The sequence below is a fragment of the Ranitomeya variabilis genome, chromosome 1 (genome assembly GCF_051348905.1).
Source record: "Ranitomeya variabilis isolate aRanVar5 chromosome 1, aRanVar5.hap1, whole genome shotgun sequence".
NCBI classification, from domain to species: domain Eukaryota; kingdom Metazoa; phylum Chordata; class Amphibia; order Anura; family Dendrobatidae; genus Ranitomeya; species Ranitomeya variabilis.
The window spans coordinates 51,560,360-51,585,321 of NC_135232.1; the positions used below are offsets into that span (position 1 = coordinate 51,560,360).

Consider the following 24,962-nt stretch of genomic DNA (forward strand, 5'->3'; position numbering starts at 1 on the left):
AAAGAAAAACGTTCTAAGTGGGAATCTCATGCAAAGGAAGGAGTTCTTGTGGGGTACAGTGAAACTCAGAAAGGATACAGAATCCTGCATCCACAGACCAACACAGTAACAATCAGCAGAGATGTAGTGATTGATGAAAACTCAGTATCGCTCAAATTTTATGAGGTTACGCAAATAATTCAACCTAAGGAACAAGAATTTCAGTCAGTGATTCCAGACATTGAAGAGAATCTCAAAGAAAATACTGAAGTCTGGATATGCTCTGAAAGTACTGAAAAAGAAACAGAAGAACCAAGCCAACCTCAGGAGATCAGAAGATCAGAAAGATCAAATAAAGGAATTCCAGCTAAACGCCTTTCTTATATGGTCAGATCAATTCCAGAAGAAGAGCCACAGTCATGGCAGGAAATGCAAAAACTGCCTATTCATAAGAAGCAAAAATGGATAAAAGCTGCTGATGAAGAAATGGAATCCCTTCATAAGCTCAAAACATGGGAGCTCACAGAGCTACCTCAAGGCAAGAAAGCAATTGGATGTAAGTGGGTCTTTAAGAACAAATATGACTCTGAAGGTAATATTCACCGTTTTAAAGCAAGATTGGTCGCAAAAGGATATTCACAAAAATATGGTGAAGATTATGATGCTACTTTTGCTCCAGTTGCCAAGCAAACTACATTCAGAACTTTATTATCCATAGCTGCTGTTCAGCAGATGAAAGTAAGACATTTTGACATCAAAACAGCCTTTCTACATGGAGACATTGAAGAAGAGCTGTACATGACTCAACCAGAAGGCTATGTTAAAAGGGGTAAAGAGAACCTTGTTTGCAGAATGCAAAAATCTCTCTACGGCCTTAAGCAATCAGCAAGAGCATGGAACACTAAGATGAACAAAGTGTTAATCGACGAAGGATTTAAAAGGTCTCAAGCGGATCCATGTTTGTATACAAAAGGTGTATCACAAGATTGGATGTATGTTATTCTATATGTGGATGATGTAATAATAGCGCATCAAGAAGAGAGAGAAATTTCAAAACTAGGTCAAATTCTGAACAAGCATTTCGAGACCAAGGACCTTGGAGATGTGACATACTATTTGGGAATCCAAATCCAGAGAGAGGAAGATGGAAGTTTTCTTCTTAATCAAAATTCTAAAATCTCCACAGTTCTAAACCAGTTTGGAATGTCAGAAGCCAAAGGCATATTAACTCCAATGGATCCATCTTACCTAAAATTGGAAGGAGAAGAAGATCTGCTACCCACAAATGACAGTTACAGACAAGCAGTGGGGGCACTTCTATACATAGCAACCACAACCCGTCCAGATATCTCAGCCACAGTGGGAATTCTCTGCCGACGTGTAAGCAAGCCACGCCAAAGAGATTGGAATGCAATTAAGAGACTTCTTCAGTATCTTAAGGCAACCCAAGAGTTAAGTCTAAAGATTTCTGCATCAGGAGATCTAATTCTCAGAGGATATGTAGATGCAGATTGGGCTGGAGACTCAAGTGATCGAAGATCAACAAGTGGTTACTTGTTCAAGTTAGGACACACTTCAATCTCATGGTCGAGTAGAAAACAAGTGTCAGTTGCATTGTCTTCTACAGAAGCAGAATATACATCAGCTGCTCATGCAAGTCAAGAGTTAATTTGGTTGAAGCAACTTTTGGAAGAATTCGGCAAACCACTAGCTGAACCAACTGTTATCTATGAGGACAACCAAGGATGTATCAAGCTCGCCAGCAGTGAAAGGATAAGTGCAAGAACAAAGCACATTGATGTTAAACATCATCACTTGCGTGACTTAGTAGAGCGTGAAGTTCTAAAGTTTGTTTACTGTGAATCTGACAAGATGTTAGCAGATGTTTTGACAAAGCCATTGTCAAGAGCCAAGTTTGAAGAATTCAGAACTGCAATGGGACTAACAGGATAAGCAGTTGTTGAGTGGGGGTGTTGGAATAAGTTTAAATGCAACAACTCCATTCCTGTTGTAGTCTGCATTGAATGTCTATGAGTGTTCATTTGTCAGCTATGCTGTGATTGTTAAAGTTTGCCTTAAAAAAAAAAAAGGTCACAGGACACTCACTGATTGCATCAGTCTGCTGCTGTTTCCTTCACAGAGAGACATGTGTTACATGGACTAGATTATATCGGTAGTTACTGTCAAAGCTTTCTTATTTTGTTCCAGTTCAAGCTGCATATATTAAACACAGTTTGCCTTACGTTGGATTCTGCTGCTTATATGAAGTAACACGCGCTGCTGTGGTAATACTCCGGCTAACACCCTCCTTTTCTGAAGCTCTGGCAATCCAAGGCAATATGCGATCCATATTCAGCGTTGTTCTCAACCAATCATAGGGGAGAGATCAGGAAATGAAAACTTCCGTTTTGCAGACGCCTGTACGTTTTTCTAGAACACTTGCGGCCCCTGCTAGCCGACGGCTCCCATGTAGGAGAGGGACCATGTATCTCGGTCCTGCGAGCACTCCGAGCCACAGAGGGTTCACCGAGGGATTCAATCTCTTGGTCCGAGAAAACCATGGGTTGCGGTTAGGGGATGAGTGGTGGAAGGCTCCAGAGCTCCGTTAGGGTGACCAGCTTCGGATTGATGATGTGCCCTTAAGACCAGTAAATACTGGTCGTGCACCTTTAAGACTAGGGAATACTGGTCTTGTGCCTTTAGGGGGGCATACTGTTTATGTACCGTTAAATGGTCATGTGCCTTTAAGAACCAGGGCCTACTGGTTATGCCAGGGCATACCGGGCATGTGTCTCTAAGACCAGAGCATACTGGTCATGGGGCTTTAAGACCAGGGCATGCTGGTCATGTGCCTGAAGACCAGGGCATACTGGTCATGTACCTTTAAGACCAGGGCATACTGGTCATGTACCTTTAAGACCAGGGCGTACTGGTGATGTACCTTTAAGCCCAGGGTGTACTGGTGATGTACCTTTAAGACCAGGGCATACTGGTCATGTACCTTTAAGACCAGGGCATACTGGTCATATGCTTTTAAGACCAGGGTAAGCTGGTCATGCGCCTTTAAGACCATACTGGCCATGTGCGTAAGACCAATGTATACTGGTCACATGTCCTTAAGACCAGGACATGCTGGTCACGTGCCCTTAAGACCAGGGCATACTGGTCACGTGCCTTTAAGACCAGGGCAGACTGGTCACGTGCCTTTAAGACAAGGGCATATTGGTCACGTGCCTTTAAGACCAGGGCATACTGGTCACGTGCCCTTAAGACCAGGGCATACTGGTCACGTGCCTTTAAGACCAGGGCATACTGGTCATGAGCCTTAAGACCAGGGCATACTGGTCACGTGCCTTCAAGACCAGGGCATGCTGGTCATATGCCTTTAAGACCGGGGCATTTTTCAAGGATTACACCAGAGGAGAAGCTCCTTGAGGGGAACTAGGTACTGTGGGAAGAGCCGGGATCGGCGGCGGCGGAGGGCTCCTGAGCTCACTGGAACTAAGTACTCTGGTAAAAGTGACCGGCTTCTGGTTGGTCATGACTTAAAGAGCAAAGAATGCTTGTCATGTACCCTTAAGACCAGGGGATGCTGGTCGTGAAACTAAGACCGGAGTGGCTGGTCAGGAGCCTATTAAGACTAGCTCAAGGACCAGGGAATACTTCTGCGTTTATGGAAAAACCCTATTTCTCCCCTGTATAATGGGAAGGAGAGTGGGGGGAGGGACGGAGCGGCATCTTCCTACCTGGTTCCTGAATCCCCCGTCAGCGTTGGATTAGAATCTCCAGCGCTGAAAGCAGCGCCGGGACCGATGCCGCAGCCGCTTCCGGATGTACACAGCTCGTGTCCGGAAGCGGCAGGGAGATGAACATGGCCGCCGAGGATATGTGGTGTTCTCGTCCTGAGCGAGAAGCGCCTGAATAGGGAGGCGGAGCCTAAACACGCGGCCTAGCATGGGCGGAGACTCCGGGATGCGGCCTACACGCAGCTGAAGCCGGGGGCTAAATTTTTGATGCCGGCCAGCGCCGAGTGAGAAAGAAGGGTAAAAACCCCGCCGCTTGGAAAAAAGGGAAGGAGGGCGAAAAAAACGCCGGTTACGCAGAGCCCTCCAGCCGCACAAATCCCAGCACTTACCTAGGAATCTGCCGCAAGGCAGAGTATGCAGCTCTGTTCAGCAGATCATTAGGAAAACTTTGCTGTCGCTGCTGTTTGGACGGTGCAGGTATAGAGAGGACCTCAATCCATCGTCCCTTTAGCAGGGAGGAGGAGAGGAACCGTCCGCCTCCTTGTACCATCCGCTCTTAATAGTGGTGGTGCAGTGGGGGCTGCTCGGACGCCATGTTGTAAAGTGCCTCTGTACAGCCGAGGGTAAAACCTGGTGGGCAGGGCAAAATGTCCGGCAATAGGCCTGGCTGCAGAAGAGGATACTGAAGGTGACACTCCAGTGCTCGTCTGATGAGGGAGGGGGGAGATCGGTGCCCTTGAAGGGGCCCGTCGCCCCTAAAAATCAGCTCAGGCAGTGGCTTCCCACATTGCAGGAGAGGATACGGAGAGGTGAAACTCCCTTGCTCGCCTGTTGTTGGTTCGGGGGAGAGCGGAACATGAAAGAATCCGTCGCCCCCTTCGTCCGTTGTAAAAAGTAAAAGTGAGAAGAGTTCTTTGGGTCTGAAAAGCAGACCCGTCCGTGTGCCTCCTACGGACACTAAGCAAGAACTGGTTAGCTGGGAGCCAGCAGGAGGGTGTATACTGCAGGGGAGGAGCTAACTTTCTTTGTTTTCACTTAGTGTCAGCCTCCTAGTGGCAGCAGCTACACCCATGGTCTGTGTCCCCCAATGAGGCGAAGGAGAAATCTACAGTTTGGTACATCCTGAGAAAGAAAGAAAGCACTGGTGAACTCATCAATGCAAAAAGATCTGGGCGCCCACGGAAGACAACAGTGGTGGATGATCGCAGAATAATCTCCATGGTGAAGAGAACCCCCTTCACAACAGCCAACCAAGTGACCGACACTCTCCAGGAGGTTGGCGGATCAATATCCAAATCTACCATAAAGAGAAGACTGCATGAAAGTACAGAGGGTTCACTGCACAGTGCAAACCACTCATAAGCAACAAGAATAAAAAGGCTAGACTGGACTTTGCTAAAAAACATCTAAAAAAGCCAGCACAGTTCTGGAAGAACATTCTTTGGACAGATGAAACCAAGATCAACCTCTACCAGAATGATGGAAAGAGAAAAGTATGGTGAAGGCGTGGTACAGCTCATGATCCAAAGCATACCACATCATCTGTAAAACATGGTGGAGGCAGTGTGATGGCTTGGGCATGCATGGCTGCCAGTGGCACTGGGTCACTAGTGTTTATTGATGATGTGACACAGGACAGAAGCAGCAGAATGAATTCTGAGGTCTTCAGAGCCATACTGTGTGCTCAGATCCAGCCAAATGCAGCAAAACTGATTGGTCGTTGTTTCATACTACGGATGGACAATGACCCAAAACATAAAGCCAAAGCAACCCAGGAGTTTATTAAAGCAAAGAAGTGGAATATTCTTGAAAGGCCAAGTCAGTCACCTGATCTCAACCCAATTGAGCATGCATTTCACTTGTTAAAGACTAAACTTCAGACAGAAAGGCCCACAAACAAACAGCAACTGAAAACCACCGCAGTGAAGGCCTGGCAGAGCATCAAAAAGGAGGAAACACAGCGTCTGGTGATGTCCATGAGTTCTAGACATCAGGCAGTCATTGCCAACAAAGGGTTTTCAACCAAGTACTAAAAATGAACATTTTATTTAAAATTATTGAATCTGTCCAATTACTTCTGGTCCCTTTAAAAACAGGGTGGCACATGTTAAGGAGCTGAAACTCCTAAACCCTTCATCCAATTTTAATGCGGATACCCTCAAATGAAAGCTGAAAGTCTGAACTTCACCTGCATCTGAATTGTTTTGTTTAAAATTCATTGTGGTAATGTCTATGACCAAAATTAGAAAAATGATGTCTCTGTCCAAATATATATGGACCTAACTGTATATATATATATATATATATATATATATATATATATATATATATATATATATATATATAACTGGTAGTCTGTAGGGAAAGTTAGTCAGTTCCAGACAGAGCTCCAGTCAGGAGTTCTGTTAGGAGTTCCAGACAGTAGTCCAAGGAGGACAGAAGGTTAAAGGAGCTGTGCATGCCCTCAGAGCTGCAGCCCCCAGAAGAGACATTGAAAGGCAGAATTGTATTGCAGCGAGCGTGAAGGAAGCCGAAGCAAAAGAGAGGATACCAGAAGGGGACCAGCCCCGCTCAAGCTGTCTCCTTCTGAGGCGCAACATCCTGGTAGCCGGAACAATGAGGGAGTAAGGACCTCTATGCCTTATTTCAGAGATCGGCAGGACAGCTAATTGCAGGTTACCTGTCCGCACTTACACCCAGGAGGCACGGTGACACCTACAGAGCCGGGTTATCTAAGAGACCCTACAAACAGGCTCAAGTCACCAGTTATACGGGTTTTGTCCTATCCTATATGGGGAACAGAGAGAGCGAAACATTGCATCTGTGAGACCCTTATGTGAAGCCATAGGCAGTAAGGGACTACACCACCGCAGCGCAAGGGAAGGCTACTGATTTCCACCTGGACAAGGGAACTCTGGACTTGCCTCCAAACCGGCCGGACTCTGCCTGCCCTGTGATTTGGTACCCTGGACTGTGGATGCTGAAGTCTTCAGCAAAGGTAAAGAGACTGCAACCTTGTGTCCTCGTTTATCCCTTTAAAGACCTTTCCCTTTTACACGGACGTCCCAGGGCCACGGACCGGGTCAGCCACCGTGACATTCCCCTGTAAATCGAAGAACCTGGGGACCCGGTACCGAGTACCCCACTTCTCTTGGGGGGGCGATCCAACTTGGCATCATGAACAGGATCTACTAAACCCCGTGAATCGGGTCATGTGCGACTAGAGACTGTGCCAGAATTGTGCCTGAACTTTGATTTATTGAAAGACTGTGCATTGCAAAAGACTGCCAAAATTGCCACCAAAACCGCCGCCATTACAGCGCCACGAGGAGCGCTGGAGAAGAAGGGCGTGCCATCATGGGTGGGAACTAACTAAGAAGCGTGAAAAATAATGGCCGCCCAGTCCAAGTATCTCTGTACCCTGAGGACGTGTCCGTCAGTAACAGGGAACCGCCTTCTGATCCTAAATGGCGGGAGGAAGAAGGAACCGCCCCCGAAAGAGAGAGCGGGAAGAGACCAGGAGGGAGGGAGCAGCGTTGAGGACACCATGGCCAGCAGCCCGGAACTGGAGTGTGGGGTAGAAGTGGAGGACTCCCCCAGCCACCTGGAAAGACACCACGGCCAGGCATCACCAGTTGGCCCTTAATTCCTGCAGGCCGGAGTGGAAAAGCTCATCGACCGGCTCCTACAGATGCAGCTGAGCGCCAAAGCCACGTGTCAGACGACACCCGTGGAAGACCTGCCAGCACCGCTTCCTGTCCAACAGCCTCCGACACCAACGGAGAACACTGGCACCGGAGATGATACTGCAGTGGCAGGTAAGGACGCCAACCCTGCCCTGGTAGCCGATGAACTGTTGATAGGCCCCATTGCAGCGCCACCGCCCTACGGGTCCAGCCGGATGCAAAACCTAGGGCAATGGGACCAGCCTACGGGGATGGAGCAGTTCTTAAAGGCCCCAATTCAACCCGCCAACCTACCTGGGGAGGTCTACGCGAAAAAGACAGTTTACCGCTGGGTCAATCCGGGACCTGATCTCATGGGGTTCCCTGGGAGGAAGGAGAGCGAGGGAGGAACCCTGGAGGTTCTGAGCTGGGACGAGTACCAGCGGCAGCTCACCTGCCAATGGGAGGAAAGGGAGGAAGAACACCAGGCCCAGCGCAGAGCCTTTGATGAACGGGAACTGCAAGCCATGGCCCAGGCCCCGCTTAAGCAGGGCATAGTGGTCACCTTCAAGCTAAAAGGAGGCTGGGGTTTCATAAAAGAGCAGGGACTGTATGCCGAAATCTTTGTTAACAGGAGGGACGTGGAGTCCCACCTTTGGGAAGGACACCCGGACAGGGATCTGTACCCAGGGGATCGCGTCACATATACCAGACACTTTGGCGCAAAAGGGTGGTTTTCTCTAAATGTGCATAAATATAGAGACCCCATCACAAGACTGTCTAGCTCCAAGACACCAGCCGTGCCTCCTCATGCAGTAACAGCACCCCCTTGTGCTAAAGCAGCTGCAACCACCAACACTCCCACTGTCACCCCTGCCTGCACCACCACTAAAACCATGGTGTGTACCATCACCACTACGGAGACTGCAGTAGCCACTGGGCCAATCATCACCTGCACCCAAGCTGTTGTGGAACGGAGGTCAGTGGGCACCTAAATCCCCATCAGGAGTGCAGGCGCACCGTATGCAGTACCTGGTAGCCGCCTGTATCCAAAGGGACTGCCTTTACCAGTGATACCCCAGTAAACTACAGGAAAATTTGAAAAATGACTGTAAATAGTTCACTGTTAAAAACTCTTTGCTGCTAAAGTTTATTGAACCCGGCCAAGGTTATTTCTTATAGGGGTCCTCAGTTTTAAGAGGATCCTAAGTTTTGCACATGTTTGCACAAGTTGCCTTAACGAACTGGGAATCATGTACTGTGCATGGTCAAGACTTTACTGTAAATAGTTTGCACCTTCTTAAAGGTGCTTCCTACTGGTTTTACAAAAAGAAGCTTTTGAAGAGACTGCTTCTAAAGAGACTGTTTCTAATGTTGCTAGAAAGTGTTTTGTTTTCCAGAGACCTGAAGAAAAACCCATTTCGCATGGCAGGATTCTGGGTCTGGATACACGCCTTGCAGCCCGCGCAAGCCAACGTTGAGGGTTAATGACGGGTCCCTCGCATTGTTGCTGCTGTTTCTAAAGTTTTAATTGACTTGAATATTAATGTGATTGATACTTTGCACTACCTCATTAAAAGAGACTCGAATGTTGTTGGAACCCTTAAAGGGAATGTTTGCTAGTTTCACTATGATAGATACACTTGTGTGTTACAAGATAGCAGGTTAATATATTAAAGAGCTAATACAGTATGAGAGTTGAGATTTCACTTTAGATAGAGTCGCGTTTTCTGTAGCTGATATTCTGATGCACTTTTGATGAAATTAAGAGAATAAAGTAACCTGCGGAGGTCGGATTAAAAACTTTGAAATAGTATACCCATGAGGGTCGTGGCACTTAATAGTTAGCTAGGAATCATACTGTTTTACTAAAGTTTTCTATCCGTGAAAGTATGCATACAATGTATATAGTTAATAAAAGGTTCAAGTGTCCTCACTTCCCATAAAGGGAAGCTTAGATATAGTATTAACTTGTTTTATAGCATTTCAAAAATTTGTATGTATTTTGCTAACCTGTAACTGTTGTTTTTCTGTTCCCAGCCTGGGAGTACTGGATTTAATGGGGGGGGGGGGGGGAAGAGTGCGGCGCCCCAGGGTCCTGGTCGTCGCAGTGGTATTGCTTTCCTCTTGGGGAGAGTGATGCTACGTTTGGAGGCAAAAAAGGCTAACTGCATCCAGGTATCACAAACACGTGACACATTCACACTCCAGGCCACCAGGGGGAGCCCCTGCTCCTATTTATTAGGACACTCCCCATATATACAGTACAGACCAAAAATTTGGACACACCTTCTCATTTGAAGATTTTTCTGTATTTTCAAACTATGAAAATTGTACATTCACACTGAAGGCATCAAAACTATGAATTAACACATGTGGAATTATATACTTAACAAAAAAGTGTGAAACAACTGAAATTATGTCTTATATTCTAGGTTCTTCAAAGTAGCCACCTTTTGCTTTAATGACTGCTTTGCACACTCTTGGCATTCTCTTGATGAGCTTCAAGAGGTAGTCACTGGGAATAGTCTTCCAACAATCGTGAAGGAGTTCCCAGAGATGCTTAGCACTTGTTGGCCCTTTTGCCTTCACTCTGCGGTCCAGCTCACCCCAAACCATCTCGATTGGGTTCAGGTCTGGTGACTGTGGAGGCCAGGTCATCTGGCGTAGCACCCTTTCACTCTCCATCTTGGTCAAATAGCCCTTACACAGCCTGAGGTGTGTTTGGGGTCATTGTGCTGTTGAAAAATAAATGATGGCCCAACTAAACGCAAACTGGATGGAATAGCATGCCGCTGCAAGATGCTGTGGTAGCCATGCTGGTTCAGTATGCCTTCAATTTTGAAAAAATCCCCAACAGTGTCACCAGCAAAGCACCCCCACACCATCACACCTCCTCCTCCGTGCTTCACGGTGGGAACCAGGCATGTAGAGTCCATCCGTTCACCTTTTCTCCGTCGCACAAAGACAAGGTGGTTGGAACCAAATATCTCAAATTTGGACTCATCAGACCAAAGCACGGATTTCCACTGGTCTAATGTCCATTCCTTGTGTTCTTTAGCCCAAACAAGTCTCTTCTGCTTGTTGCTTTCCTTAGCAGTGGTTTCCTTGCAGCTATTTTACCATGAAGGCCTGCTGCACAAAGTCTCTTAACAGTTGTTGTAGAGATGTGTCTGCTGCTAGAACTCTGTGGGGCATTGACCTGGTCTCTAATCTGAGCTGCTGTTAACCTGCAATTTATGCGGCTGGTGACTCGGATAAACTTATCCTCAGAAGCAGAGGTGACTCTTGGTCTTCCTTTCCTGGGGCGGTCCTCATGTGAGCCAGTTTCTTTGTAGCGCTTGATGGTTTTTGCCACTGCACTTGGGGACACTTTCAAAGTTTGCCCAATTTTTCTTAAAGTAATGATGGTTACTCGTTTTTCTTTACTTAGCTGCTTTTTTCTTGCCATAATACAAATTCTAACAGTCTATTCAGTAGGACTATCAGCTGTGTATCCACCAGACTTCTGCACAACACAACTGATGGTCCCAACCCCATTTAGGCAAGAAATCCCACTTATTAAACCTGACAGGGCACACCTGTGAATTGAAAACCATTCCCGGTGACTACCTCTTGAAACTCATCAAGAGAATGCCAAGAGTGTGCAAAGCAGTCATCAAAGCAAAAGGTGGCTACTTTGAAGAACCTAGAATATAAGATATAATTTCAGTTGTTTCACACTTTTTTGTTAAGTATATAATCCCACATGTGTTAATTCATAGTCTTGATGATGCCTTCAGTGTGAATGTACAATTTTCACAGTCATGAAAATACAGAAAAATCTTTAAATGAGAAGGTGTGTCCAAACTTTTGGTCTCTACTGTATATATATATATATATATATATATATATATATATATATATATACACATATATATATGTAGAATATGTAATATTTCAGTCGTCAGTGGGGAAAGTTACCGTAGACAGTTCCAGACAGGAGTCAGTTCCTGACAGAGCTCCAGTCAGGAGTTCCAGATAGTAGTCTGAGGAGGACAGAAGGTTAAAGGAGCTGTGCATGCCCTCAGAGCTGCAGCTCCCAGAAAGAGACATTGAAAGGCAGAACTGTATTGCAGCGAGTGTGAAGGAAGCAAAGGAGAGGATACCAGAAGGGGACCAGCCCCGCTCAAGCTGTCTCCTTCTGAGGCGCAACATCCCGGTAGCCAGAACACCGAGGGAGTAAGGACCTCTATGCCTTATTTCAGAGACCGTCAGGACAGCTAATTGCAGGTTACCTGTCCGCCCTACACCCAGGAGGCACGGTGACACCTACAGAGCCAGGTTATCTAAGAGACCCTATAAACAGGCTCAAGTCACCAGTCATACGGGTTTTGTCCTATCCTACAGTACAGACCAAAAGTTTGGACACACCTTCTCATTTAAAGATTTTTCTGTATTTTTATGACTATGAAAATTCTGACAGCGATTGAGATGTATATATTATGCCTTTGCTGCTGTAAGATCAGGACTACGTCATCAGGAACCTGTCAACTGCTCAGTAATAAACAGGCGGCTGATCACTAATAATGACGCTACTGAAACTGTATTTGCATTGATACAAACAAGTGATGTTTTCATTGAAAGGCCTAGTTTTCCTGATACTGATTAGGATAGAGATATAGGAGGCCTTTGTGCCTGTAAGAAGAAGACTGTGTCATAAGGATCGTGTCATTTACTCAGTAATAAAGAGGCTACTGCTCATTAAAAATAACGCAACTGTGAGTTGTGTACTTATTTATATAGATGAGTGATGTTTAGTTTATAATGTACGGGCCCAACTCTCCTAACTCTGATTAGGATTGAGATATATGGGGCCTTTGCTGCTGTAAGAACTTGTCCTTGCCATAAGAAAACCATGGTCTATTCAGGTATAATGATACAGCTGCTCAGTAATAATGATGTTACTGACACTGGATCTGCGTTTATAAAGATGAGTGGTGCAGATAATTTACAGGCCCAGTCCTCCAGACATCGGTTAGGATTGAGATAAATGTGGCCTTTGCTGCTGTGAGAACAGGTCTGCGCCATAAGGAATCTGTTGTCTGGTAAGTAATAATGAGGCTGCAACTCAGAAATAATTATGCTACGATGCTACTGATAATGTATCTGCATTTATATTAACAAGCGACATACACTATGTCCATCTCCCCAGTATCTGTGACCAGGCGACATGAATTGTGGGTTCAAGCTTCAGGATATGTGGCCTTGAGAAACTACAGAAATGTAATATTAACCCGAATTATGGATATATCATGATCCTCTTTGGTGTTTAGGATGTCCTTGCAGCATCTTTCCGTAAAAACAATTAGCCATGCTCCTCTCACCTGGAAAAGGGGTGAAGGGCGCGAATGGGATCCTTTATAATATCTCACCCGGAAAAACAAATTTTAAAACCCAGGAGGTACAACATACTGTATATAGTTACATAGGTTGAAGAAAGTCCTAGGTCTATCAAGCTCAACCTTCCTCCACCAATTATACATTTTCCCACTAAATTAACTATAACCCCCAATGTTATGTGTATCAAGGAAATCATCCAACCTTTTTTTTTTTTTTTTAAAGCTGTCATAGTGTCGGCAATTACTACCTTTTGTGGTCGGCATTCCACATTCTGACTGCTCTAACTGTAAAGAACCCTTTCCTATTTAGCTGCCGGAATCGCCTTTCTTCCACCCGTAATGAGCGCCCCTTGGTCCTTAGTACAATCTTTGGAAGGAATAAGTCATGTGCCAGTCCTTTCTGTCTAGAAATGTTACTCGAGCTTCTACTTCACCCATCTACAAGAGTGATTTTATGACTTCTTGTTTGCGACTATATAAAAAAAGGTCTCAATACGTAGATCTACAAGTTACTGATAATAATTATCCGGATGATTATTTTTTAAAAATGGTATTTGAAAACTCACCGAAAAAGGGATAAAACTTAACTTTTAATATATACAAATATAAACGAGTCCACGGTTGATAAATTATGATGTGTGCACTAATGTACTTCAAATTCTACAAGACCGGCTAACTCACAACATGCAAAAAAACATTTACCCTCAAGCTCCCTATGATGATTAGCTCACGGGTTGAGCAAAAAGCAACCACATCATGGATGGTGCAAAGCTAGTGGGGTATATACTATCGAGAGATCATAAGGTCTGTACGCGTTTCGCCATCTCTCATCTAGACGAGTCTTCTGGAGATACCTACTAGAACTGCCTTTAATTCAAGATTCCAATAAAGTTATTAACACCGAGACTGTAATATAAAAAAAACTAAAAGAAGAATTCTTTATAAAGGATTAATTAAAAATCGGAGAATGTGCGTGCAGCATCTACTGCAAGGGTCTCTTATCCGCTCTATTCCTAACAATAGTTATTTAGGCATACAGAGGATAAACTCACTCCACTATGCACAGCATAGCAGCCTTGTTTCAAGATGTAAAAAGATTTTTTTCAATCCAGCAAAACAAATAAAAAGCAAAAAAATACTTTATTATGACTTGATCAAAGTAGTAGCATGGGCAAAAAAAATATATTCTTGATGCGTTTCGAGTTTAGCTGACTCTTAAGCGAAATGCATCAAATTTTTTTTATGCCCGTGCTACTGTTTTAATGGTGTCATAATAAAATATTTTTGCTTTTAATTTGCTTTGCTGGATTGAAAAAAACTCGTTTTGCAGCCCTAAAGGCGAGTTCACATCTAATTGGCTATTATTATACACTGGTACTCATTTAGGTTTCTAATACATTGCTCTATTGGTATTTCGTATTTCTGTGTCAATGTACCAATAGCATCTTCCATAGGTTTGTGCATGTCCTATTAACCTTACATGGGTGGTCTCCTGCTAAGACAACCCCTTCTGAATCCCTATGTTCTTACTCTCCAGGGGGTCTTCAACCTCCATTTCGATCTGCTTCAGAGTCCCGTCCTTGGCGAGTTTTTCGGTGAAGATGTCTGATGGGACGAGCTCCCGCATAGTTTCTCCGTCGTCTTCAGACTTGGCCAACCATCGATCACAGGGGAAGGTGACGGTTTGTGAGCCCTGGGCCACATGAAATTAAGGTTAATAACTCAAGAACGGCTGCAAATTTCAACAAGCAGAAAATTGCAGGAGGGCTTCTTCTTACAAGACCTATCCGGTCATGTGCATCTCTGATGATGGGAATAATCCTTTGATAGCTTACAGATTTGATTAACGTGTGCAAAACCTGGGAAGGCATTACCGCAGAGTTCACATTCCTAAATGCCTGCCCCATACTGTGCATCATGGGAGAGAGCCACCTAGTGGTTAAAATTATATGTCCCCATAAAACCATGAAAAAAGAAAACGATAGAGAACCGAGAGCAAAAATACCCCTATGGTCCATCTCTTTTCCATCATTATATTTCCTTTCCTTTTTGTTTTTTACTTTTGGTCTTCCCTCCCGTTTTTCTCTCTTTTTTTTTTGCGTCACAGAGTTCATCATAGGAGATCAATAATTTATTATTATATTAGACTTTCATGGTCTAATTTTTTATTTCTTTATTTTTCTATTGGGAAAATAATGGGGGTGGAAGGGGGGATTCAAACTTTCTGATTTTTGTTATTTTTTTTATATATTTTTTTGTTTTTTTTTAGTTTCCAGAAGGAACTTGAACCTGGAATTACTGCCATATTACTATATACTGCTGTACACTGCGATTACGTTGCAGGAGGAGGGGCGCCACAATTGTCGCACCACCTAAATTAAGCAGCATTTAGGCGGTTTAAACCGAATCGTTAGGTGCTAGCTCGGATTGCTGCTGATGTACGTGTGCACATGACTTCTTTTTCAGGCAGATTTTGCATGGACCACTCCCTGAAAAAGCGCTAGAGTCACATTTAATCACCCCAAAAAACTACGCAAAAGACTTTTAACAGGAAAAACACTGCTAGTGGTTTCCGCTTCAAAAACGATGATCTAGGATCTGTAGTTAAGTTTATGATGCCAAAAAATCATCTCCTAGAGGGCAAACGACCAACGCGCCGATCAGGTCTGTCTATGGTGAGTAGTTGGTATGTAGAACATGAAAATGTACAAAAGATGATACAAAATAAAAAAAACAAAAATTGCACAAAATAAATATCTATAATAAAAAATATAATTTTGTCCTAATGATTTCAAAACCCACCTTTCCATTTGGTAAAAGTCTCCGGATCTCCACTCTGTCCAAGTGCCATCCGGCATTGATGCCCGTGCTATTGTGCCCAATACGGATCTTTTCAATCACGTCGCCGATGTCCTCGAGCTGCAGGGAGGGAAGTGAGCAGGAGTCAGCGAGCCAGACGTCGCTTAGTATGTGGGTCAAGTGGAAGTTGATTTGAGGACAGAAATGGAACAAAATCAATCGGAAGGTGTCAGTCATGCAACGTGTAAAGGCATATTACATTCCAGGCATGATAATCTCCGACAGCGACTGTCAGCGAGCGCTGAATAATTCATCAGGCGGCCTATTATCACCGCGATGCGGGCTGTCCGATAGACTGTGACAGAGCAGCCGGTACAAGAAGCTTTCTGCGCTGATCCTCCGACTGTGAGCTTTCTCCAGGTAATGGGGCATCTGGAAGCTCGGGATGCAAACACGAGGAGCGGGGCTGAGCTCGTCATTAAGAAAAAGTTACGATATGTTACATGGATCAGCAGGAAATTTACAGATCACACAAACAGAAAAATGACGAATTGAGCTCTGCCGATATTAAAGACACAAAAAATCGTGAGCAATCTGCGATGTTCTGACACATTTCTGACATAGACAGCAGTAGCTTTTCCAGAAATTTGTGCTTCAGGAGAGCTAGCAGTCACTGTTATGCGCAATAATGAGTGCCCATCGCGCTGCAGCAGTTTCACGATATCTGCTATTTTGGAAACGCTCTGAATCAGTCATTTAGCCATCGTCATTTTATAGAGATGAGCAATTCAGTTTATGTTGCCCTTGACCGGCATCCAGTCCGGTCCTCCATGGCAGCCGGTCCTCACCTCTGCACCCAGCACCTTTTGGCCTGGCATCACTAGTAGTGATGAGTGAACGTGGTCGGATAAGGTGTTATCGGCGCATGCTCGGCTGCTAACCGAGTGTCTTCGGTGTGCTCGAAAAATATGTTCGAGTCCCCGCGGCTGTATGTCTCGCGGCTGTTGACAGCCAAAACACATGCAGGGACTGCCTCTTTGTTAGACATGCAGCCGCAAGGACTTAAACATATTTTTCAAGAAGACACTTGGTTAACACACAAGCATCCCAGCATGTTCGCGCATCACTATTTACTAGGCCTCGTTCAATATCGTATCATATCAGGCAGGACTTTATGACTTTGCGGGACCTAGTAAGCACCAGGATGCCAGGCCGAAGATGCTGGGGCAGAGCAGCGTCAATCGCATTGCCAATCTGTGGCCCCTGATAAAGTGGCTCTGATCCCTACGTGTTCTCATTTTTCCTGATTCCAACACATCAACATCAAGAACTGATTATTTGTTGCCTAATAATTACCAAATATTCTTTCCACTTGTTGTGTAACCTTGTAGGTGATGACCGGTAGCAGTCTCTTGGGCTAGATTTACAAGTCCCACATTCACAGTCCAAGTACGGACCACGAAGTCCAGACAGCCCGTCGGGTCTCCTGAGCCCAACTGTACGCCTACGAGGCTGCTGAATTCAAGTCGAGAGACCCGTGACTGGACTGATGAACTCAGACCATGAATCCGATTTTAGCCATTGCTTATTAGACAGTAGGAAGTCCAAGAGGCTCCATTCCTTCCCTACAAACTTTACACTGCAGCGGATGTACGACTGTCCACTCCCTCTGGCCGCGATCAATGTCGGTAGACCGAAACATTGGCCTGATCCTCCTACTGATTTTTATTGCTACACAAGACCTACAGAAAGTCCCAACATGGAGTTTTTGCCGAATTTTCATTCTACGAAATCTCTTTTTTTGAACACCAGACACTTCCCAATTGGATTAAGAGAGCACAGCTACGGCAGGCTTACTGACAGTTTCCCATAATAAACCAGCAGAACTGTGTAAACCAGCATAGAGAGTCATTAGGGAGTTAGTCCCATCTCAAAAATTTAGGGAACATCCCATGCGGAGCACTTAACAGAAGGCCGAACATGAAGGTCTCACTATATTCATTTGTATGGGAGTTCCAAAAATTGCAAACATTGCTTACTCAGCAATTTTCAAAACTGCCCCATCCTGTGGATATGTCTTGAGTGTACAGGATGGGTAAAACCCCTTTAAGTTTAACTCTTGCTCTAATACATCTACGTCTTGCACGGTCAGTCCATTCATTTGGCCCGCACGTGATGCTTTCTGTCCTCCGCGTGGATGCAATTAGAGAAGGGGTTGTAATTAAACAACCTCATTATCTATGGTTAAAGAGATAGCAGCCTTAATTATTAATCAATGACTATTTAATTATTGATTAATCACGGACTTTTAATTATTAATTATATTTTGACAGCCTTGAGAAACTCATCCAATGTTTAACCACAGCAAATGATGTTAGGAGAGTTATCTGAAGGGGTTTGGTGGCCAAAAGCAGTGCACTCCAGATCTAGGGAATAGGTGCAGCACCGGAAAAGTTAGAAGTGATAAGTTATCAGTAGGAAGGCTTGTAACTGTAGGTCACCAGCTGAACGTAGGGCGCATGGACTGTGGGAAAGGGCAGAATGGTGGATACTGGAATTTCAGGAATTAGAACTCCTGAAAGTTTTCACATGGGGTCTAAATATTCACATTGTACTGAGTCAAATATTTGTAGGATGAAAAGGAAACAGCTGAGCGAGAAATCTGTATGTTACGCTAATGCTAACAGGCGGAATGAGTGAGCGTGGCTGTGATAGGCATAAATGACAATGACTATGGTTAAGCAAATTTAGTCTTCATTAACAATGTTCTGCCATTTTGCCACTGTAGAGTTTCTGTAAGTCTTTTATGCAGCTGAATGCTTTTGCCAAAATGTTAAAAATCTGTCAGAACTTCTGGTCCCGACAACTCTCTCTGCTCTCATCCGCTCTTCTACTATCATTAGATATAGCGGAAACGATATGGAGGGGTTTAGACATAAATCTCCAAAGCATGGACAGGGGAGAAAGTATTTGCTGTCTCAGAGAGGGCAGAGAAAACAGACTGTAGACATGGAGTAAAGCACAAGAAGAGTAAATAATTACAGCATTAGAGTTGCTCTAATACAACACATAATAAGCACGTGATGACAGCCCCACCCTGGATACACTCAGATCTCACATACAGCCAATATTACTGGGAGAGATACGCAAAAGAAAAATCTGCACATGCAAACGGCATATAAGGGGTCTGAAAATTAATGAAAGAATGAAGATTGCAGAATAAAGTCAAATTTTAGTAACGTAAAGGTAACCAATAAGATGAACAAAATAATTTCCTTTATGCAGCTAATTTCTGTTGCAAAAATGTTATGAATCCATTAGAACTCCCACTCCTGGTCCTGAAACTCTCACTGCTCACATCCTCCTTTCTCTCAGTGTTAGGCCGGGGTCACACCTAATGTATAAAAATACGTTCCGTTTTTTACGGCCGAGATATGCAGTTTTATGCAGAAATGTTCATGAACAGTGACCCGTATTCAATGCGAGGATGCGATTTTTTTCTCCAAAAAGTATCCGTGTGTCATCCGTATGGCAAGATTTTGCAAAATGGACATACAATGGATCCATGGGAATTTTTCGGAATATTTTCTCACGCTACAGTTCATATGAGTTTATGCCACCAGGGGGCGCAGCTTTGGTGACGGCACCGCTAGTCACCGAAGCTCCGTTACCTTCATTTGAGTCATTCCCCAGTCTTTTACAGCCGGGAGTGGATGCATTAGCAGGCTCCTGGTTGTAAATGTATTTAACCCCTTCAGATGGATTTACAGCGTGGGACATGACTGTACGGCGGACAAATATGGGATATTGTTGCTTTTTTATTTTGGACTTTTTTACAAGAGAACGAGGGTCTTCAGTTGGAATGAGCGTACAATAAAGAATAATAAAACCCTGAGTCTTTCTTTCTTTCATTAAAATACTTTATTCTTAATGTGTGTTTGTATTTTTATCCCTTTCACACTATAGGATTAATAGTGGATAGGTGTCTTATTGACACCTCTCCATTATTAACCAGGCTTAATGTCACCTTACAATAGCAAGGTGACATTAACCCCTTATTACCCCATATCCCACCACTACACGGGAGTGGGAAGAGAAAGGTTAAGTGCCAGAATAGGTGCATCTTACAGACCAAAAAAGAAGAGAATGTCCAGCTTCACCGAATCCGTAAAAAAGAGTTTTCAATGTCATGATTAAGGGAGCTTAGTCTCCAGAAACACGTTGAGATTCTTACCCATATGGTTCATGCTGAAGTCTGTATCCTCTATGTCTAAAGTTTGTGAATAAAGAAAACTCTTTTTTACGGATTCGGTGAAGCTGGACATTCTCTTCTTTTTTGGATTTTATATGCCTGGACACAGCGGGTCCGTGCTCCCGAGGTTTGGTTTATGCATCACGGGTGAGCTGGCTTATATTGCATCTTACAGATGCGCCTTTTCTGGGGTGGCTGGTGGCAGATGTTTTTAGCCGGGGGGGGGGGGGGGGGCAATAACCATGGTCCCTCTATAGGCCATAAATATCTGCCCTCAGTCACTGACTTTCCCTCTCTGGCAGAGAAAATTGTGCGTGAGCCCACGCCAGTTTTTTCCGTGATTTAACCCTTTATTTTAACACCTAGAGCTCCCAAATTTTGCACACACACACACACTACTAACATTATTAGTGAGGAATATGTAAAAATATAACGGGTATGAAATGGTTTACGGTATGTAACTGTGTCTCATATCCTGTCGGGTTTGGTAAGGAGTTAGCAAAAGCCGGCAATTGAATTATCAGCTTTTATGCTATCTAACTCTGTATTCAATATAAATATATATACAGTGCCTTTCGAAAGTATTCGGCCCCCTTGAACTTTTCAACCTTTTCCCACATATCATGCTTCAAACATAAAGATACCAAATGTAAATTTTTGGTGAAGAATCAACAACAAGTGGAACACAATTGTTGAACAAAATTTATTGATTATTTAAAATTTTTGTGGAAATTCAAAACTGAAAAGTGTGGCGTGCAATATTATTCAGCCCCTTTACTTTCAGTGCAGCAAACTCACTCCAGAAGTTCATTGTGGATCTCTGAATGATCCAATGTTGTCCTAAATGCCTAATGATGATAAATATAATCCACCTGTGTGTAATCAAGTCTCCGTATAAATGCACCTGCTCTGTGATAGTCTCAGGGTTCTGTGTGAAGCACAGAGAGCATCATGAAGACCAAGGAACACAACAGGCAGGTCCGTGATACTGTTGTGGAGAAGTTTAAACCCGGACTTTTATACAAAATGATTTCCAAAACTTTAAACATCCCAAGGAGCACTGTGCAAGTGATCATACTGAAATGGAAGGAGTATCATACCACTGCAAATCTACCAAGACCCGGCCGTCCCTCTAAACTTTCATCTCAAACAAGGGGAAGACTGATCAGAGATGCAGCCAAGAGGCCCATGATCACTCTGGATGAACTGCAGAGATCTACAGCTGAGGTGGGACAGTCTGTCTTTAGGACAACAATCAGTCGTACACTGCACAAGTCTGGCCTTTATGGAAGAGTGGCAAGAAGAAAGCCATTTCTTCAGCAGGGACAAGGAAGATGGTTAAAATTGATGGGAAGATGGATGGAGCCAAATACAGGACCATTCTTGAAGAAGACCTGTTGGAGTCTGCAAAAAACCTGAGACTGGGGCGGAGATTTGTCTTCCAACAAGACAATGATCCCAAACATAAAGCAAAATCTACAATGGAATGGTTCACAAATAATCGTATCCAGGTGTTAGAATGGCCAAGTCAAAGTCCAGACCTCAATCCAAACGAGAATCTGTGGAAAGAGCTGAAAACTGCTGTTCACAAACGATCTCCATCAAACCTCACTGAGCTCGAGCTGTTTGCCAAGGAAGAATGGGCAAGAATTTCAGTCTCTCGATGTACAAAACTGATAGAGACATACCCCAAGCGACTTGTAATCGCAGCAAAAGGTGGCGCAACAAAGTATTAAGTTAAAGGGGCCGAATAATATTGCACGCTCCACTTTTCAGTTTTTGAATTTCCACAAAAATGTAAAATAACCAATAAATTTCGTTCAACTTCACAATTGTGTTCCACTTGTTGTTGACTCTTCACCAAAAATTAACATTTGGTATCTCTATGTTTGAAGCATGATATGTGGGAAAAGGTTGAAATGTTCCAGGGGGCCGAATATTTTCACAAGGCACTTTATATATGTGTGTCAATGATATAAATATATATATATATACACACACCTATACTATGTGTAGATATTTATTTGATCTATTCTATTCTAACCTGTCAGTGTGATTTTACTGTACACCGCACTGAATTACCGGCTTTTCTATAGGACACCGGTGCGTATTTCTTGCAAGGCAGACGTGTGTTCCGTGTGTAATCCGTATTTTTCTCGCCCCCATTGACTTGCATTGGCGTATTTTGGGGGGAATACGCTGACAATAGCAGCATGCTGCGATTTTCTCAGCCCATTAAATACAGCCGAGAAATATACGGCTGATGGAAGCTGCCCCATAGAGAAACATTGGTCCGAGTGCAATGCGTTGTTTTTGGCTGGACACAAATCTCCACAGAATGCGCAGAGGGGAAAGTGTCTGGAGTTTCAGGGAGAGCAGAGCAAACAACAGGCTGAGGAAAGGAGGATAGCACATTGTGCGGAAATTAGTATAGCAATGGACATGTTCTGATACATGAAAGTAAGTTAAGGCAGCAGCAACCAGGATACAGATGTGCCATCTCCCATCCAACCTATATTACTGTGAGAGGCACACAGTCCTCCCATCCAACCTATACCAGACTTTAAGATGCAGAAACTTTACCTCCACTATGAATTGGTCCACGGAGTTCCTCTCAAAATACATCCTGCGCTCCCGCTTGTTTACACACAGGGATTTCTGCTGAGTACAGACTCCGTCTCTGCCATAGAGAACAATGAAAACATCGGCATCTGTCCCAGCGCCAAATATGTCGCTAGTGTAAACCGTGATCTCATAGGGAACAACTGCAGGGAAACAAACACAAAGTCGTCATGTTACTGTCGGCGCTGACAATGGAAGAGTCATGACTAAAACAAGAGCAAATGTAGACAGAAATCTGCACAAAGGAATATCAGGAATGACTTTTGGAAGATTTTATCAGTCCTCAGGTTGTTTATTTTGTATGGACAGATATAATGGACTTCACTATGTCACACAGCCCCAGTGGTCAGTATAACCCAATGTCACACAGCCCTGATTGTCAGTATGGCCCCGACATCACACAGCCCCAATGGTCAGTATGGCACCTGATGTCACACAGCCCTGATGGTCAGTATGGCCCTAATGTCACACAGCACCAATGGTCAGTATGGCCCCAATGTCATGCAGCCCCGATGGTCAGTATGGCACCTGATGTCACAGAGCCCTGATGGTCAGTATGGCCCTAATGTCACACAGCCCCAGTGGTCAGTATAACCCAATGTCACACAGCCCTGATAGTCAGTATAACCCAATGTCACACAGCCCCGATGGTCAGTATGGCCCCGACGTCACACAGCCCCAATGGTCAGTATGGCACCTGATGTCACACAGCCCTGATGGTCAGTATGGCCCTAATGTCACACAGCACCAATGGTCAGTATAACCCAATGTCACACAGCCCTGATAGTCAGTATAACCCAATGTCACACAGCCCCGATGGTCAGTATGGCCCCGACGTTACACAGCCCTGATGGTATGTATGGTACCCGATGTCACACAACCCCGATGGTCAGTATAACCCAATGTCACACAGCCCTGATGGTCACTATATCCCAATGTCACAAAGCCCTGATGGTCAGTATAACCCAATGTCACACAGCCCCGATGGTCAGCATGGCCACGACATCACACAGCCCCGATGGTCAGTATGACACCCGACGTCACACAGCCCCGATGATCAGTATGGCACCCGATGTCACACAGTCCCGAAGGTCAGTATGACCCTAATGTCATACAGCCCCGATGGTCAGTATGGCCCTAATGACTCACAGCCCCGATGGTCAGTATGGCACTCAATATCACACAGCCCTGATGGGCAGTATGGCCCTGATTCAGTATGGCCCCGATGTCACACAGCCACAATGGTCAGTATGGCCCAGGGCCGATGGTCAGTATGGACCACGATATCACAAAGCACCAATGGTCAGTATGACCCAAATGTTACACAGCCCCGATGGTCAGTATGGCGCCGATGTCACACAGCTTTGGTGGTCAGTATAGCGCCTGATGTCATCCTGTCACCTCCAACTCAAAAATATTGCCAGAATCCGTCCCTTCCTCACCCCACAATCTACTAAGACTCTTGTGCATGTCCTTATCATCTCCCGCCTCGACTACTGCAACACCCTCCTCTGTGGCCTCCCTGCTAACTGTCTTGCACCACTCCAGTCTGTCCTCAACTCTGCTGCCCGGCTAATCCACCTCTCTCCTCACTACTCCCCTGCTTCTCCCCTTTGCAAATCCCTCCACTGGCTCCCAATTCCCCAACGAATCCAGTTCAAACTACTAACACTGATCTACAAAGCCATCCACAACCTGTCCCCTCCCTATATCTCTGAACTAATCTCCCAATACCTTCCCTCACGTAATCTCCGATCCTCCCAAGACCTCCTACTCTCCACCACACTTATTCGGTCCTCACACAACCGCCTCCAAGATTTCTCCCGAATATCCCCCATCCTCTGGAATTCCATGCCCCAACAGGTCCGACTATCCACCACCCTCGGATCCTTCAGACGGAACCTGAAAACCCATCTCTTCAAGAAAGCCTACAGCCTGCAATAACCATTCTGCCGCCTCGCCATCGCCAGAGCAGACGCCTCACCACCGCCAGAGCTGCTGCACCTCTGACCTTCTGTCTCTTCCCCACTATCCCATAGAATGTAAGTCCGCAAGGACAGGGTCCTCTCCCCTCTGTACCAGTCTGTCACTGTAAACTTGATTACTGTAAACAATATCTATAACCCTGTATGTAACCCCTTTCTCATGTACAGCACCATGGAATTAATGGTGCTATATAAATAAATAATAATAATAATAATGTCATACAGCCTTGATAGGCAGTATGGCCCTAATGTCACAAAGCTTCGATGGTCAGTATGGAACCTGATATCACACAGCCCTGATGGGCAGTATAGCCCTGATGTCACACAGCCCCAATGGTCATTATCGCCCTGATGTCACACAGCCACAATGGTCAGTATGGCCCTAATGTCACACAGGGCCGATGGTCAGTATGGACCATGATATCACAAAGCACCAATGGTCAGTATGGCCCTGATGTCATACAGCCCCGATGGTCAGAATGGCCCTAATGTCATACAGCCCCGATGGTCAGTATAACCCAATGTCACACAGC

At 44.7% G+C, this 24,962-nt stretch overlaps 1 protein-coding gene across 2 annotated transcripts in view; it reads right to left on the reverse strand.

The window, feature by feature from the left end:
* The window catches only part of LOXHD1 (lipoxygenase homology PLAT domains 1), a 261,656-nt gene that overhangs the window by 43,344 nt on the left and 193,350 nt on the right, over window positions 1-24,962 (reverse strand). The window contains exons 32-34 of one of the 2 annotated variants that reach the window (XM_077283599.1): window positions 22,406-22,587; window positions 15,574-15,690; window positions 14,302-14,464 (exon numbers count right to left, since the gene is read on the reverse strand). In XM_077283599.1, coding sequence (XP_077139714.1) covers window positions 14,302-14,464; window positions 15,574-15,690; window positions 22,406-22,587 — 462 coding nt within the window. Of the gene's footprint in view, window positions 1-14,301; window positions 14,465-15,573; window positions 15,691-22,405; window positions 22,588-24,962 lie in introns of those variants that run through there. The other variant, XM_077283609.1, reaches the window with a different exon arrangement.